This window comes from Cyprinus carpio, chromosome B10 (genome assembly GCF_018340385.1).
Source record: "Cyprinus carpio isolate SPL01 chromosome B10, ASM1834038v1, whole genome shotgun sequence".
NCBI lineage: Eukaryota > Metazoa > Chordata > Actinopteri > Cypriniformes > Cyprinidae > Cyprinus > Cyprinus carpio.
In genome coordinates this window covers 20,136,523-20,153,393 of record NC_056606.1, presented here as the reverse complement: position 1 = coordinate 20,153,393, position 16,871 = coordinate 20,136,523, and the positions used below count along the sequence as shown (strand labels likewise).

The 16,871-nt window shown below is 35.2% G+C and overlaps 2 protein-coding genes across 3 annotated transcripts in view; both read left to right on the top strand.

Moving 5' to 3' along the window:
- The window catches only part of LOC109097897 (multiple C2 and transmembrane domain-containing protein 1-like), a 28,923-nt gene extending 22,829 nt beyond the window's left edge, over positions 1–6,094 (top strand). For both annotated transcript variants that reach the window (XM_019111516.2, XM_042733114.1), the window contains 6 exons: positions 288–407; positions 1,911–1,967; positions 4,095–4,204; positions 4,318–4,427; positions 4,623–4,720; positions 4,800–6,094. In XM_019111516.2, coding sequence (XP_018967061.2) covers positions 288–407; positions 1,911–1,967; positions 4,095–4,204; positions 4,318–4,427; positions 4,623–4,720; positions 4,800–4,871 — 567 coding nt within the window. In that variant the 3' untranslated portion in view covers positions 4,872–6,094. The remainder of the gene's footprint in view (positions 1–287; positions 408–1,910; positions 1,968–4,094; positions 4,205–4,317; positions 4,428–4,622; positions 4,721–4,799) is intronic.
- A 3,223-nt stretch (positions 6,095–9,317) lies between these two features.
- tlr8b (toll-like receptor 8b) lies at positions 9,318–13,525 on the top strand. Its single transcript, XM_019111515.2, has 2 exons — positions 9,318–9,436; positions 10,024–13,525. The coding sequence occupies exon 2, from the start codon at positions 10,046–10,048 to the stop codon at positions 13,082–13,084; it is 3,039 nt and encodes a 1,012-aa protein (XP_018967060.2). The 5' UTR covers positions 9,318–9,436; positions 10,024–10,045; the 3' UTR covers positions 13,085–13,525.
- The last annotated feature ends 3,346 nt before the right edge of the window (positions 13,526–16,871 follow it).

Here is a 16,871-nt window from a genome sequence, read left to right as displayed (position 1 = left end):
TAGATAGATACACATAGTCACATATCTGGAAATCATAAAACTACACAGTAATTATAATTAACTCTATTACTATACTACTATATAACTATTTTTGAATATTTAATTGATTATTAATATTAAATGTTAAATATTTATTGAATATTCAATATGAACTATATTTACTTATAAACATTAGCAGATATCTTTATTGTAACTAGGAATTTTTATCATGAAAATGGAATTGCGAGACATCTATTTAGATGATAAAATGATATAAAAATATACAATTTTTTGTTGCAATTGCTCAGATCTTTGTGGTGGTGGTTTGGAATTTCGAGATCTACATGGTTCCATTGTCCCTGCTGCTGCTGCTGACCTGGAATTACTTCCTGCTGGCCTCGGGGAAGGAGCCGCGCGAGGGGAGCGTGGTGAGTGTGTTTATGGATGTTGACTGTCCAGTCTAATGAGGGCTAAATCTGTGACATTTATCTCCAGCTCATTCTAAGCACATGATTGTTGCAGGCCGTCACAGGAAATTGCAATGTCTCACCCTACCCAAACCATCTTTGATTATTTGAACTAACCGTCAACAATTCCTGGTTAATAAACAGTTAGGTTTTTAAAGGTGTGCACACAGCTGGAATTGAATGTTTTTATTCCAATTACTTCAGGTAATTAAAAGTAGCGCAGATATATGAGCTCTTAAATGTGCCATTCCACTTACCTGGTGTATTTACTTATCGCATTTTCCAATTAAATTGTGTCAAACTAATTTCATGCCATCGTGAAATGTTGCCAATCACACTAAGTGTGTACGCAGAACTCCCTGCAAATTGATTCCATATTAATTGTTAAAATGGCGTGGAATGAGTGCTGATGACTTTCAATGTGCAGCGTTTCTGGAGAGGGTGTTCACTTCCCAATTAAGCCATCAAAATTTGAATTACATTTTTATTCAGGAGTAGCCAGTCAAAGAGTCAGTAGTGATGTGCATCAGATAAATCTCAAAACAATAAAATAATAATTTTCCACTACTTAAAATATGGAATTATCATAATGACCAGCATGAATTTCAAAAAATTTTATATTACTTTTTTTCTGAGCTGGATTTCAGTTGACGGACACATGACAGATACGGAGAGAGAATCATTTTCACATTCAGAAGGAGATTGACACAAATATACAGTCTGTCACCAATGTGAGCCGCATGCATATGTTTTCATATGTGGCCTAATGGCTAATAAATGGCGGAACAGTTGCCATTAGATTGTCATCAGTCTGTGTGTGAGTGTTTAAATGACATTCTAAACTCCCCAGAGGAAAATGTTATTGCTCAGAGGTTGATCTTTCATCACTTGAGAGACTTAATGGAATTCTCGGTTGTTTTATTTAGATATCAACTTCATCTCCGATGTTTCTTTTAAAACTGATGAGAAAAATACAAATGAGATGGTTCTTTACATAGAGTATGTGTTCAAAACAGGGTTATCATAGGTAAAAAATTGTGATTTACAGGCCTGGAAAAGATAGAAAAATTAGTAAAATATTAAAAAGTCATGAAACATTTTTAACTGATAAAATTCAGATAAAAGTATTTTAAATGTAATTATTATTATTAATAATATATTATTATTAATAATATATTATTATTAATAAAAATTAATGCATATAGCATAGCTCAGATAATTTAGTTTTGTAAGAATTTCATGAGAAATGTTTAAATTAACGTTAAGATCTCATACTTGTTGCGATTAAAGTTCTTATTGACAAATCTGAGCAAAGTTTAAAGATCTCTTCTGAAACTCTAGAGGAGAAGCTTGTGAGATTTCTAGGGTATAGAAGCAGGAGAGCAAAGTTTCTGCTTTCGTTCTAGCATAATCCACTGAGATATTAAAAAGATCACATTTGTGATTTTTCTTGTTGCTTCATAGCAAGCGATGGAGGACCTTCTTGAGGATGTGGATGACGAATATGACAAAGATGACAAGGTAACCATGCACGTCTATGTAGAAAGGTAGCCTCATTATTTCCTTATCAACTCATTAAGACTCGTCTGTCCACTTGGTGACATGCATGGCTGAAGGAAATCTACCATTTCTATCGTTTGTGGTCTTGTGTGTTAGCTGGAGCTTTCAGGGACAGCTGAAAGGTTGGCGTACGGACACACAGTTTAATATATGTGTCAGTGCTTTAGTTTAATTGCACCTGAGGCTTGCGTTGCCAAATATATTCAACATATCCCAGATGTTTAACTCCAGCCGTTTTTCGCGTTCCCATAACCCTGTGTGCGCCACAAGGCAGCCATTAGCGGCCTGATCTTTGACCCTGGGAGCTAACTTGGGTATTTTGGCACAAATGACCCAAACACCTGTTTTCCATTCTTAAGGACCCCTCATAGGCCCGGGCTAAGCTTGGACATATGTTTGCACTTAGCTTACTGCCGGCTGGTCATGAAAATACGCCGAGGGTTGGTATCGCTCTCCAAGCTTTCAGAAATTGTTCCCGCTAATTTATGGGGACAATTGATTTGTTGAACCCCAACTCTGAAAGTTGTTGGGGAAAGAATAACACAACTCTAAGCCCGTCCCACTGATTTTCCGTCCGACCCGACGCAGGTGAAGCCTGGGGTGCAGAATAAAAGCTGTCAGGCACGATCAAACAAGGGAAAAACACAAGCTGGCATGGTTTGAATCGCCAGTATTTTAATGAAAAATGACAGTCTAATACATCAAACATAACCTACTCCATAAAAAAAGTGTAACTGAAATTTGTATTTCTTGTTGATACAGGAAGTTGGGATGGGATATATTCTTTAATAGTCAAAAGACTTTAGTTTGAAAAAGTTTGATAAGGTTTTTTAATGTTTTTTAAAATAAGTCTAATTTGCTCACCAAGGCTGTTTTTATTTGATCAAAATGCAGTAAAAAAGTTATATTGTGAAATATTATTGCAATTTAATATATCTGTTTTCTTTTTTAATATAATTTGAAATTTATTCCTGTGATGCGAGGCTGAATTTTCGGCATCATTACTCCAGTCTTCAGAGTCACATGATCCTTCAGAAATCATTCTAATATTCTGATTTGATGCTGATTTGACGCTTTTCTTATTATTATCAATGTTGAAAACAGTTGTGCTACTTCATATTTTTGTGGAAACTGTGAAACCGTTTTTTCAGGATTATTGTTTGATGAGTGGAAATATATAATTGTTTTTTTTAATAGAAATTGAAATTAAATAAAGCTTTTGTAACATGACAAATGTCTTTTAACGTCAGTTTTGATAAATTCAATGCATGAATAAATGTTTTTTTTTTTACAAACCTTTGATAGTGTAATTATTTATTGAATATTGAGTATATATAATATGAAATCCCTTAACTGCCTCATGTTTTTTTTTTTATTTTTTTTTTATTTATGAATTTACAATTAACTGTATTTTTCTTCATTAGCATTAGTTGATATATTTATCATATTAAGTAATTAATAGTAACTTGTTTATTGTTATAAAAGGACTGGGAAATGTTATTATATGGACATTCTAGAAAGTGGAATCAGCTTGACTACTTTGCTACTTGCTTTTGAAATCTATTTATGTACGCACCATGTGAAGATTTTAGTATTTATGGTCCATTATCCAGTAAGAAAACTGTAAATTTTAACTCTCAAAACATTCAAAAGTGCTAAGAACATTTAAAAAAAACAAAAAAAAACAACGAGAATCAGAATATGGAAAGCTCTCAATTTAAATTTGACTTACCAATATTTTGAATGCCACTTTTGACATTTGATTGAGATGAATTTGAATCTAATGTTTAACATTATTCCATTCAGAGGCCCTCTTTTCCATATTAATGAAGCTGCGGTTGGGATTGGAGACTTGCTGCTTTTGTGCTAAGCTACACCAACTAACCTTTTAGTCTACGAGACACCAGACCGCAAACAAAAGCTTCCCCACCCCCACATCTTTCATTTCTTATAATGCAACTAAACAACTTGTGTTACCTTACTGGAAGATTTTCTACAGACCAAAGCACAACTGTTCAAAATCAGTGTACGTATGACAAAATGAATTCTGTTGTGTAACTTGCCATGTGCATGTGTGCTCAACCACAGGACTCTGAGAAAAAGGGCTTCCTGGATAAATTCTATGCAGTTCAAGATGTGATCATAACAGTTCAAAACGCTCTGGATGAAGTGGCCTGCTTTGGGGAACGAGTGAAGAAGTGAGAAACTTGGATGTTATTTATATCTTCTAAGCTTCCTTTTTTAGTAGCATTAACTTTGTGTCATGAATGCATGGTTATATATTCATTCTCATGCTGTCTCTCTCTTTCAGCACGTTTAACTGGTCTGTGCCTTTTCTGAGCTGGTTAGCAATAACGGTGCTATGTGCTGGTGCCACGCTAATATACTTTATCCCACTACGATTCATTGTGCTGGTCTGGGGTGAGAAATCCTATTGCTTTTGCTAAACACTTTCCCAATGGTTTACTATTCCGAGTGTTTCTTAGTTTGTTGAAATGAATAATGGCATAATCTGATGCATTTTTTTTATACACGAGATGTGTTCTTGCATTGTAATGATTTAGGGTATAATATTTTGCATATTAGTAGGATATAAAACATTCATGTCCCACACAGGTATCAATAAATTCACCAAAAAACTTCGGGACCCCTACAACATTGAGAACAATGAGCTGCTGGACTTCCTGTCTAGAGTTCCATCAGATATCCAGTTGGTAAGTGATCAATGATAAGTGACATATTTTCATTCTTTTGCATGATTCACAACATGGTTGTGCAAAATCTGCTCATCAGGTACAATACAAAGATCTCAAAGCAGAGACTTCTCAGAGTCCCAGCAAGAAAAGGAGAAACAACCCCGGATAGATCTTGAACTGTGACATTATGTTTCTAAATCAACAGCCTCCAAAGCACTGTTCACGTACAAAACACTTTAAAAAGGAGATTGTTTTAAAAAGAAAGAAATATTTCTAGCATTATTTATGCAAACTTGCACAACTATAATAGCACAAAACTCAACTGTTCATAAAATGTGCTTTTAATTATTTATAGCTATTCCCATTTTTATTCTGTGTCACTGATTCACAGTCAGTGTCTTGAACATTTTTATTCAAAGAGATTTATGTGAAGAAAAATGCTGCAAACCAGATTCAAACTTGTGTCCAAACCACGTGAGCACCACAGCTCAAAAAACATGTGCCTAACACTTGGTCACAGCTCCAGCGGTCAGTTGAGACTGTATAATGTAGATTCTGGTGCAAAAAATATAAGCCTGAAAATGTTTAGCTTTCATAAACGTCTGCATAATTGAATGTAATAAATGCAACTGGTCTGACCACAGCGCCGTTTTCTTGAAAACACGCCAAAACTTTCCAGTGAACTTTGCACCTTTGAGATCGGTCTTTGAATCATTTTCCTTAGATAATTATTTTTATCCACAAGCACGTATCATATGGAGAAACTGCATGCTGTGCTTTGAAAGAATGTATGTACTGTATGCATATAAAAAAGTTACTGTAAATATACAATGTGGAAACATTTTTTATTTTGTTCTGGACATGTTTACCCATGACAGATGTCATATGCTATGATGAATGATGAAATGGTGTTTAATTGTAATATATGTACATTGTGTTGCATGTTAATGATTCATCAGTGGTCTATGAGCATGTAACTGTTAAGCAGATATACTCAAGGACATAAATTGTTATTAATTTAAGAAATGTATCAAATTTCCAATTGAGAACTTTGTGCACATTCAAAGAAAAAGGCATGTTTATGCAGGGCTGATACCAACCGATGAAAACCTCTCTCTGTGACCTTTTGGTTATTTATTTTCCAAAACTATGAAATAATAGACTTTTTTTTCTGAATGTTACTGGTTTTATTTGTATTTATTGGTCTTCAAATGATGTAACATGAAATCACATTTGCAATCCGTTTTACGTCTGCACTGTACTTGTAAATGAAATGTTGGGCAGGACTTGATTTTATCCATCAGGAATTGATTGGATTGATTTATGACTATTTTTATTTGGCACAATGTGCACCAATGAAACATTCACAATAAGACAAGAGAAAAAAGTTCATGATGTTTTGATTTCATGATGACTTTAACCACACCCCAAATAAAGAAATAAATTCATTAATTAAAAACAAATTAGTACATGCAATTAAACATGGTGCCATGGGGATTTATGGGCATATGGCATTGCATAATCCAGTATTTCTTCCTTGTGTAAAATGTAGATTGTTAATCATTTGTCCAAGAGCATCCAATTAACTAATCCAGATTAGAGATCCAGTATGTATGAAGTGATGGGGGAGGGACAGTAACAGATAATGAATGAGTCATCAGGTGGAGTTTTGTGTCTACATTAACACGTTCATATGGGCAACTGGAAGGTCCATCTCCCAGTTACAAATGAAAGGTTTATAATTAGTTTCTTTAATCTTTGCCTTATTAAATAACTGCTTCTTTGGGAATCAGGACAGACTAATTGAGCTATGAAGGGCATCTTTTTAAAGTAGCAAAAGATCAGTCTCTCCCATGGCCTGGGCTTTTAAAAGAGATTAATGAGAATTTATAACGGTCTTGGGATTCCCTTCTCACTTCAATAAAGACTGATGTAATTCTCCACAGTGCTCCTATTGATGGTTTAAGATCCAGAACAAGATGGTTGAGTAAACATACAGTATATACTATAGCTGTACAATGAGTAAACTTAACGAAAGAACAAATGTCTGTTTTAATTTACAGTCAAAGCTATGATTGCCCTAAAATTGGAGAAGTTGCAATTGCTCAATTTCGAGTTCAACAACAGATCAGCATTTAAAGACTTGACTGCTACTGTATGTACGTTTTTGCATTTTCAGGGATCTGTGGTGAATGTTCAAATCACATTTCCTTCCAAAACCGAGGAAAAATAATAGATGTATTTTGCATCAAGAAAATGATGAATTTTTCATTATTGCAATAGAGTATTTATTGCATTATTTGACAAAAAAACTTACCCCTTTTAGACTTGAACTTTATTTATAACTGCTTGTTTTCCAAAAAAAAAAAAAAAGGCTCTACCTGAGACTTTAAACTGCTAAAAGACTTAATAATTATATGTAAATTATTATTATTATTTTTAAACTGTAATCATTGTAAATGCTATCATATATCAGTACTTTATAGTTTAAATTATATATAATTTAAATAATAAAATTATAGAATATAGAATTTAAAAGAAAAAAAACACATTTTTATTTTACTTTTAATTTAATATATATATATATATATATATATATATATATATATATAATATATAATATATATATATATATATATATATACATTTTTTTTTTCATATGCTATCTGGAAACCCAGTCACACACAATACAAAAACAAAGCTCTATGCAAGCAAAAGTGACTCTTTCCCTGTGCAAATCACCAATACTATTGAACTGCAGTCCACTATTCCTCAAGAGCTTGAATCTCATCCTCTCAGCTCAAACATTACGCCCTGGGCAGAATTCAACACCCCCTCAGGCTCAGATACCCCACCGGATCATGAATGGTGGAAAAGGTGAAAAGTGCAGGATGCACCCTGGAAACCATTGTCAAAAAAGATTGTACTTATTATGTCTCATTACTCACATTAAGTGTAAGGCTTTGCTCATATGTTGAAGGAAGTACTGTAGTAACAGTAGCACATCCCATGAGTTTTGTTTGTGTCTCAGACCAGGCATGAGCACTTCTCTAACACACTCTTGTGCAATCAGAAAGAATTTCTAGTAAACAAAGTCCTAACATTTCACACTCAAGATTTCCACCACACATAAAACAACGACAACTAAACACCAGCACTAACACAGTGCATGATGCTGAAAGGAGTAAAACAACAAATTACAGAGTAAAACATGACTACATAATGAACCGTGCCTTGTTCATCCCCATACCTCATCCCTACTGATCAGAAATACCAAAGACTGTGGCATGGATACAAAACATTTAAAATTAATAATGGTCTGATCTGTATGTGGAACACGTAGCAGCGGTTGGAAAGCAATGCATGAAAGCTGCCCCCAGGTGCTGAGCAGAATATGAGCACTGGCACCTCTGCGGGTTCACATAAAGTGCTATGCATCTAATTGCTGGAGTGTCCACTCACAGTCGCTGTGTTTCTGCACGGCATACTAATGTACTCGCTGCTCCGCATGCAATGAGTGCCAGTCTGGCCTTGCATACTCCCGGTGTCTGTAGAGCTGATTAGGGGGGATTTTAGCCATTGCTGGAGAGCTGTGCAAACAGAAGAAACAGACTGCTGAGTGTTTGCAGACCAGGTTATTGTTTAGATCTGCCGGCAATGGTCACAATGTCACTGTTTCAATCGAAGATGGTAGATCTGACGCATCAAGTAGGATTAGAAGGTTAAGAAAGGACTGCTATTGAGCTGAGTGTTTACTATTCTTTAGGTTTTTGATATTTTGGTTTGGTTCAGTTGCACAATATGACTGCCTATGTTTTCTTTGCAATTATTTTCTGCAAGTTCTTGTAACATGTAATATTGTTGAAGATAATAAACACAATTTTGAATTTACACCATCTAACTACAAAAAGGGTCTTTCAAATAGGCATGTATATACAATGCGTATATTGTTCCAAACCTGTATGGCTTTCTTTTTATCTATGAAACACAAAAGAAGATATTTTGAGAAATTTCTCATTCTTACGGAGCCCCGCACGTGACATGCAAGAAAAAACTAGTAAATCGTGTGCACAATTTATAAATCAAGGGAACAAAATAGTACATTGTGCACACAATTTATAATTCGAGGGAACGAAATAGTAAATCGTGCACATAATTTATAAATCGAGGGAATGAAATAGTAAATCGTGCACACGATTTAGCCAACTATTCTTTTCCTGCATGCCATGTGTGAGGCTCTGTACATTCTTTTTGCCCATGCACTAAAAGTCAATGGTGTCCAAAAACACAATGATAAAGGTCAGTAGACAATGACAGAATTTTAATTTTTAAGAGAACTTCCCCTTTAAGGCACACAGATTAAATTCGTGCATTTATTTTGGTTAACTGGAAGAGAAATGAGGAAGTATTCTGAAACTTGAAAGAGGAAACTACTGTCAAAAAAAATAAAAAATAAATAATCCATATAAGCTGACTGATACTCCTTAACCATGACATTCTCTTCTACAAACTGATCTGTTAAGCACAATGACAGAATTTTCATTTTTGAGAGAACTATCCCTTTAAGGCACACAGATTAAATTTGTGCATTTATTTTGGTTAACTGGAAGGGAAATAAAGAAGTATTCTGAAACTTAAAAGAGGAAACTACTGTCAAAAAAAAAAAAAAAATGGAATCCATATAAGCTGACTGATATTCCTTTACCATGCCTTTCTCTTCTACAGACTGCTCTGGTAAGTACACTTTCTGATCTGTTATACAACTACACAACGGTTTAGAATCAGTCACTTTTTTATGTTTATATTTTTTTCAGTAAGGCAAATTAAATTGTTCAAACGTGACAGTAAAGACATTTATAATGTTACATAAGATTTACATTTAAAATAATGTTGTTCTTTTGAACTTTCTAGTCATCAAAGAAACCTTTTAATATATATATATATATATAGTCCATATATATATATATATATATATATATATATAATATATATATAATAACTTTTAAATGTTGAAAATGATTTCATGTGAACTCAGAAAACTGCTGAAAGTTCAGCTTTGCTATCACATAAATACATTTATAATATGTCAAGATTGTAAATAGATATTTTAAACTATAAAAATATTTCAAAATATTTCATATTTTTACTGTTTTTTCATCAAATAAATGCTGCCTTGGCGAGCATAAACATACTTCTTTCGAAACCATTTAAAAAATCTTTTTTTTTTTTAAGTTTTTCGATTTTTTTTTTTTTTTTTTTTGGCATATACCCAATTTGGACAGCTTCAGAAAGTAACCAATAATATACTCTCTCATTCACAGGAGTCCCCAAACAATTAAGAAAATGATACTTTTGTTGATTTTGATATGTACTGTCCACTCATCTCAAGGCCTCATCTGGGCTTGGAGAATGCTTCCATGTGATGTGACACTCTCCAACAGCTCTGTCTCCTTGGACTGTTCGGGAAGATCTTTGAAAAGAATTCCGAAAAACCTGATCTGGAATACAACTATACTAAACTTTGCGGACAATCAAATAAAATACCTCCCAAAGGACGCCTTCTGGAATCTGACTGATGTTACACAAATAAACCTCAGAAAGAATAAGATTAAAAAATGTCTTGAGAATGGGATTTTTTCAAGATTGGCTAATCTTAAGACATTGCTTCTTGATGATAATAAGATTACAGTATTTCCAGGAGACCTCCCTCCCGGACTGCAAGAGCTGAGCCTCAATTCCAACCAAATCAAGACAATTGGACCATCAGATTTAGCAGGAACAAAGAAACTGAAAGTTTTGTCATTAAATAAGAATTGCTATCATAATGTCAGTATAGAACTGGAAATTCACAATGAAACATTTCAACATTCAAATCTAACTGAGCTAAAATTGTCTAGAAATGGACTGAAAAAAATCCCATACGCTTTACCCAGATCCCTCTGCAGACTTTCACTTCTCCTGAATAAGATTGAATATGTTCATGTCTCTGACCTGAACAGCCTAACAAATCTGAGAGTTCTTGATTTATCTGGAAACTGCCCTTTTTGTTTCACCGCTCCATTCCCATGCACTACCTGTCAGACAAAGAATAACGCTCTACAGATTCATCCGGATGCTTTTAGTGAACTATCTAAACTACGAGACCTACGACTCTCTGGGAATTCTTTACAAACGATCAACCCATCATGGTTCAAGAACCTTACTATGTTAAAGTATTTGTATCTTTCCTTCAACTCACTGATAAGTGAGTTTGAAAGCGGCCATTTTTTTAGTGTTCTACCAAAAGTGGAAGTTGTAGATTTCTCATACAATAATCCATCTCAAAAATTTTACCATAGAATGAAACTCTCGAAAGGTTTTGCTAGATTGGAATCACTACAAACACTTCACCTAGAAGGCTATATGTTCAACAGTCTTTGTGAGGAAGATCTTCAACCTCTCTTTGGTTTGAGAAACCTATCCGTTCTAAACTTGGGAGTCAACTTTTTACAACATCTCAATATATCTGTGTTCAGGAACTTTCACAACCTGTCTTTGATTTCATTGATTGACAACAGGCTAACATTCACAAGTCCTTTTTGGGGACAGGAGTGTAGAAGTGACGTCCTTTCTGATGACGATGAAGGAAACCGCCGTGAAGGCCCCTACATTCACACAAATGAACAGTTCCGCCATTATCCTCCATTTACCAAAGCTGAATGCCTGGCAACAGGACCAGTTTTGGACCTCAGCAGGAACAACATTTACCATATCAATCCATTTTTCTTCACAGGAGCAGAAAACATCACTTGTCTCAATCTTTCCTCCAACTTTATTACTTCATATTTCAATGGTACAGAGTTCACTCACTTCCCCAGGCTAAAGTACCTTGACTTGTCTCACAACAGAGTCTACATGCGTTCAGATTCCGCCTTAAATGAACTGAAAGAATTACAAGTTTTGGATTTAAGTCACAACAAACATTACTTTGAGGTGGCAGGTGTCAGGAACAGTCTGACGTTCCTGGAAAACCTTCAGTTTCTCAAAGTGCTCAACCTCAGTTGGAATGAGATAAATTCACTAACCAACAAGACTTTGAAGAGCGACTCACTGAAGGAACTGCAGTTTCAAGCCAATCGACTGGATATAATGTGGAAGAAGGACCGTGGATTCAAAAGTCTTTTTAAGTCTCTCTCGAACCTAACACACCTTGATATATCATATAACAAGCTTAGTGAAATACCAGACGATATATTTAGCTATTTTCCAAGGACGCTAACATATCTTAGCATGAGCAGGAACACTCTAGCCAATTTTGAGTGGGAACAGCTCAAATATTTACCCGAGTTGGAGACTCTGGATCTAAGTAAGAACAAACTGAGTAAGGTCACTAGAAAACTATCAAAGCATACAAGCTCGTTGAAGGTCTTAGACTTGAGCCATAATCTTATCGTCAATTTGGATCACAGCTTTCTCGAAGATGTCAAAAGCCTGCTGATCCTCAGTCTTGCTTTCAACCGCTTGCATCACATCAGCGATGCATCCTTCCAGACAGGTAGTGATCACTACTTACGCATGCTGAACCTGCAGAGAAACCCTATCCACTGCACCTGTGACCTTCTGGACTTCATTCTCTGGTTAGAGAAAAGTAAGACTGTCCTTCCTCGTCTTGCAACAGATTTCTTGTGCGACCTTCCAGAATCCAAAAGGGAGCATCCAATGGTCAGTCTAGACTTAAAAAATGCCTGCATCAACAACAGTATTGCTCAAATCCTATATGTACTCACGTTATCCATCATCACTGTCATGATGTCTACAACTATTGTGATACATGTGTTCTACTGGGACATATCGTACATTTATAATTTCTGGAGAGCCAAAATAAAAAGTTATTACTTGAAGACGAATGACTGCACCTATGATGCCTTTGTAATGTATGACACCAAAGATCCATTGGTGGCAGAATGGGTACTGAACCACTTGCGTTTTGAATTGGAAGACAGAGGAAGACGAGTTCGTCCACTCTGTCTGGCGGAAAGAGATTGGACTCCTGGTATACCGATCATGGATAACCTAAATCAGAGCGTAAACCAGAGTAGGAAGACAATATTTGTCCTGACGGAGGGATTTGTACAAAGTGGGATTTTCAAGATAGCAGCTTTTCTAGCACAACAAAGGCTGCTGGAAGAGGGCGTGGATGTGATGGTGTTGGTTTTGTTGGAACCGGTTCTTCGGCAGTCAAGAATCCTAAACTTGCGGCGATGCCTATGTGGACACAGTGTGCTGGAGTGGCCCAGAAACCCAGCAGCAGAAGGCTTTTTCTGGCAGAGTCTGAGAAACGCAGTTAGGTTTGAGAGTCAAGGTGTGCCAAGCAAATTGTTTACAAATTACTTTAGCGGATGATGACTCGGTACAAAATAAGTAGTTTCGATTGAAACACTTCTGCCGTTGAGATTCTTGCTTGGATTCCTTCTACTGAACTGTTTGTGATTACCACTTTGGGGAAATTTTAACATTTATTCTTATTTGTAAATATATTGTTTAAAACAGGTGCATTATTAAGAGTTTCGTTAAAATCAATGTAATTTAAATAAGAACTTTTTAAGAAAAGTAATTTCTGTCAATTGGCATGGTAATGTACATGACAATGTTAAGGTGTTTGGTCTTGGTGGAATAGATCTGCTAAGCTCCTGCTGCTGTTGCAGAGCAAGTATCGATACTTGCTACTGCCAATACACCCTCAACATGCTACTGTGAGCATGTAAGAAATACTGCTGCTGCACATAACATATATGAAATAACCCCCATATCGCATACAGGTGGAGCTGGGGAAGGTGGAGGGTTTCTAAAGCAACTGCTACAGCAAGCACTAGCTAAGTATTTGAATGTTGAGCTGCAAGCTCATTGGCTGCTGATCCAAAAAAGAACCAATCAGCTGAGCCATATGATGATGTCATTATGTCAGATTAAGTTTGACCTATCGGACTGCACCATTTAGAGTTTAATGCCAAAACTTTGGATTTAAGTTATTTTTGTGATTTTTGTGATTTTGTGCTATTTTTACCTAAATGGGAGAAATTGTATTGTATACTAATGCAACAAGCAGTACCGCTGCTCCCTATACGCAGAGTACGCAGTTTGCATAGGGCACCAACTCCCAGGGGGGCACCATTCCAGTTGTTCAAAAAAAACTTTCATTCTATAATAATATTAAAATTAACATATACATAAATAAAAATCTAAAGATGAACATATATATAATTATACAAAAATATATATTTTACGGTGAACACAGTAGGCTAAGCACACATGAAGACCCATTCCCGCATCTGCACCCGCTCACACCTCATTAAAAGAAAAAAAAGAAAAAAAAAACGCTCGCACTTTATGTTTGAGCCAGAAAGCAAATGATCATAATTGATGTACAACCATGCTGTGAAAAGATATCAGCGATCCGGCACTGAGAAAATAAAAAGGAAAAAAAGATGAAGCATGTGCATCAATTTCAGGCATAATACATAATACACTTTTTTGCATGTTGACATTTATAACGTGTTTTAATGTCGGTGATAATTTAACCACCAACAACGCATCTAAAATATTCTTTTCCAAGTTTCCTTACAAAAATTAGCCATGGATGGTAACCTTTTTTTTTTTTTTTTGTGGTTATAAAATCAGATCTAAGCCAACAAGCAGCCTTTAAAATTACTTAAAATGCATTATATAAAACAATGAGGAAATAATGATTGGTTAATTAATAATTAAGTGATTTCATTGAATAACACTGTTAAAATGCATAATGTAATACAAAGTAAAGAATTTATGTACATTACATATTATTACAAATGCTTGCAAAGTTAGCCAAAGGCCTGGTAACTGCTGTTGTTACACTTACAGGATGATCAAGTCCAATAATAACCAAAAAACATATAAAAATAAAAACCAATAAATCCATCATTGGCCACCCACCTTCAAACAAAGAAAGGCAACAGCCTCTACACTTGAACAAAAACATGTGGACATCACAGTCCTTACAAACATTAACCATGGTTTTATCGTAGTAAAACTGCTTAGTTTTCTTTTGAGTGATTTCTGAATGCAAGACAATAAAATCAATCAGACAACTGTATTAAAAAATAATAGTCATAGGTAACTGTCTAGTGCTACAATTGTAGGTTGTAAATAATACAATATAATTACAATTTATTTATTTATTTACTTTTATATTTTATTAAAGTTCTGTTTTGACCCCTATAGTAGGTGTTTTTTATTTATTTTTTACATCCATAATATATGGGGGGGCAGGGGCATGGCAATACAATTCTGCTTAGGGCACCCATTTGGCCAGCAGCGGCCCACAAGAAACACTTGACTTCTTAACAAACTAGTTTTTATTCCATGAAACCAAAGTCTTGTGAGTCTTTCGCCATTCTGTCTGTAAAGAAGACTTTCCTCACAATGCTGTCACTTCCTTCTTAAGCTAATTTTATAAACAACATCCCATTAGTCTCAGTCATGGTGCAATCAGAGTCACATTTGTACTGGAAATACCCTGATGTACTTTTTCACTCTAGAGAGCGATACAGCGTGGGGACAGATTTTTATCAGTGCCTTTTGTGGACTCACATAGTTATGATACACAACCACACAGTTACTCCAGCTCTCTATGTCCTTCCCTTTTTTTCATCTTTTTTTCAACATGAAACCAGTGATGAAAAATTCATGACTCCAGGCAATGAAATGAATGCAAAATGAAAACTGTGGGCGTATAAAAGAAAGAATGTCTCTATCTAGGGTGACGCTGGCACAAGGTGCGGATCATGGCGAGGGCAGTGGGTTCTGGAGAGCAACTCTCTGCTAACTCTTTCTATGTTAATAAAGAAGATGAACTTCTGATGGACCCGTTTAATTTCTAGCATCATGAGAACCTGTGTGCTTGCTGAAGAATATTATAGCTTACCTGACTAAAAAATCACCCCATCTACTGGAGGCCAACCATGAGAAACAAAGCAAAAATAATTTATGGTTTTCAACATAGGACCAAGAAAATCACATCATATGTAATACCATTATTGAATAAATGAAGAAAACCTCAAGTGCCTTAATGTTATGGCATAAAATTGTCAACAGTAAAAGCAAGGGGGAAAAAGTTTACTAAAATTGGTGTAGAAACCATTTTCATTCAGTAATTGCTAAATTTCACAAACTACAAAGAAATGGCCAGTAACATTGAATTAAAGGTGAAATTTTAAAGTAGAACAACTGAAATAGTATTTTCAAGTAAAACATACTTCCATAATCTTTGTTTTATTTACAACTTTGTAAAACCTTTTTTTCCAATCTAGTTCCTGTGTGTCTCTAATATAAGACTATATAAACCCTTATAACCATGTGGTAGTAGCCAGAGCCATAATCACATCTGAACAAACCACACTCAAATTGTACATAGAAATGTCCATTTAAAGTATCTAAACGCATTGAAATTATGACTAAAATGTCTATATTCTATTTACTAATATATATGTAACGCCAACAAAGCAATATAGCATACTACTGTTTAAAACGTATTGTTGTGTACTGCATATGCTACTGTTAATTCCCATCTTAAAGGGGTCATATGATGTGATTTCAAGTTTTCCTTTCTCTTTGGAGTGTTACAAGCTGTTCATGAATAGATAAGATCCCTAAGGTTGCAAAGACTAAAGTCTCAAACCCAAAGAGATATTCTTTATAAAAGTTAAGACTCGTCCACGCCCTCCTAAAACGCCTCGTTTAAACACGCCCCCACATGTCTATGTCATGATGTGTCTGACTCACAGTTTGTAAGTATGTTTACATATTTAAAGGATTTGCCACAGATGATTCAATCAAGTTTGTAGAGCAGTGCTTGTTGTTTGTCCTTTCTCCAATCACAAATGCAGACATGGGTTTATGTTTAAGTGGCAACACAATGTGTAAAACACAGTATAACTCATTATAATCTGTAATTATGACCCCACTGGATGCCACAAATGCCTCGTTTGTAAAAAAAAAATATTGTTTTTGTCTTGCCGAGCTGGTGTTCTGACCTGGACACACATCACAGTATGTTAAGGGGCATAAGACACACGCGCGCGAATCTGACAGCAGCGTTATCATAAACGCAAAGTAAAAAAGTAACGTTTATTTTGTTTTTAAAATACCCATTGGA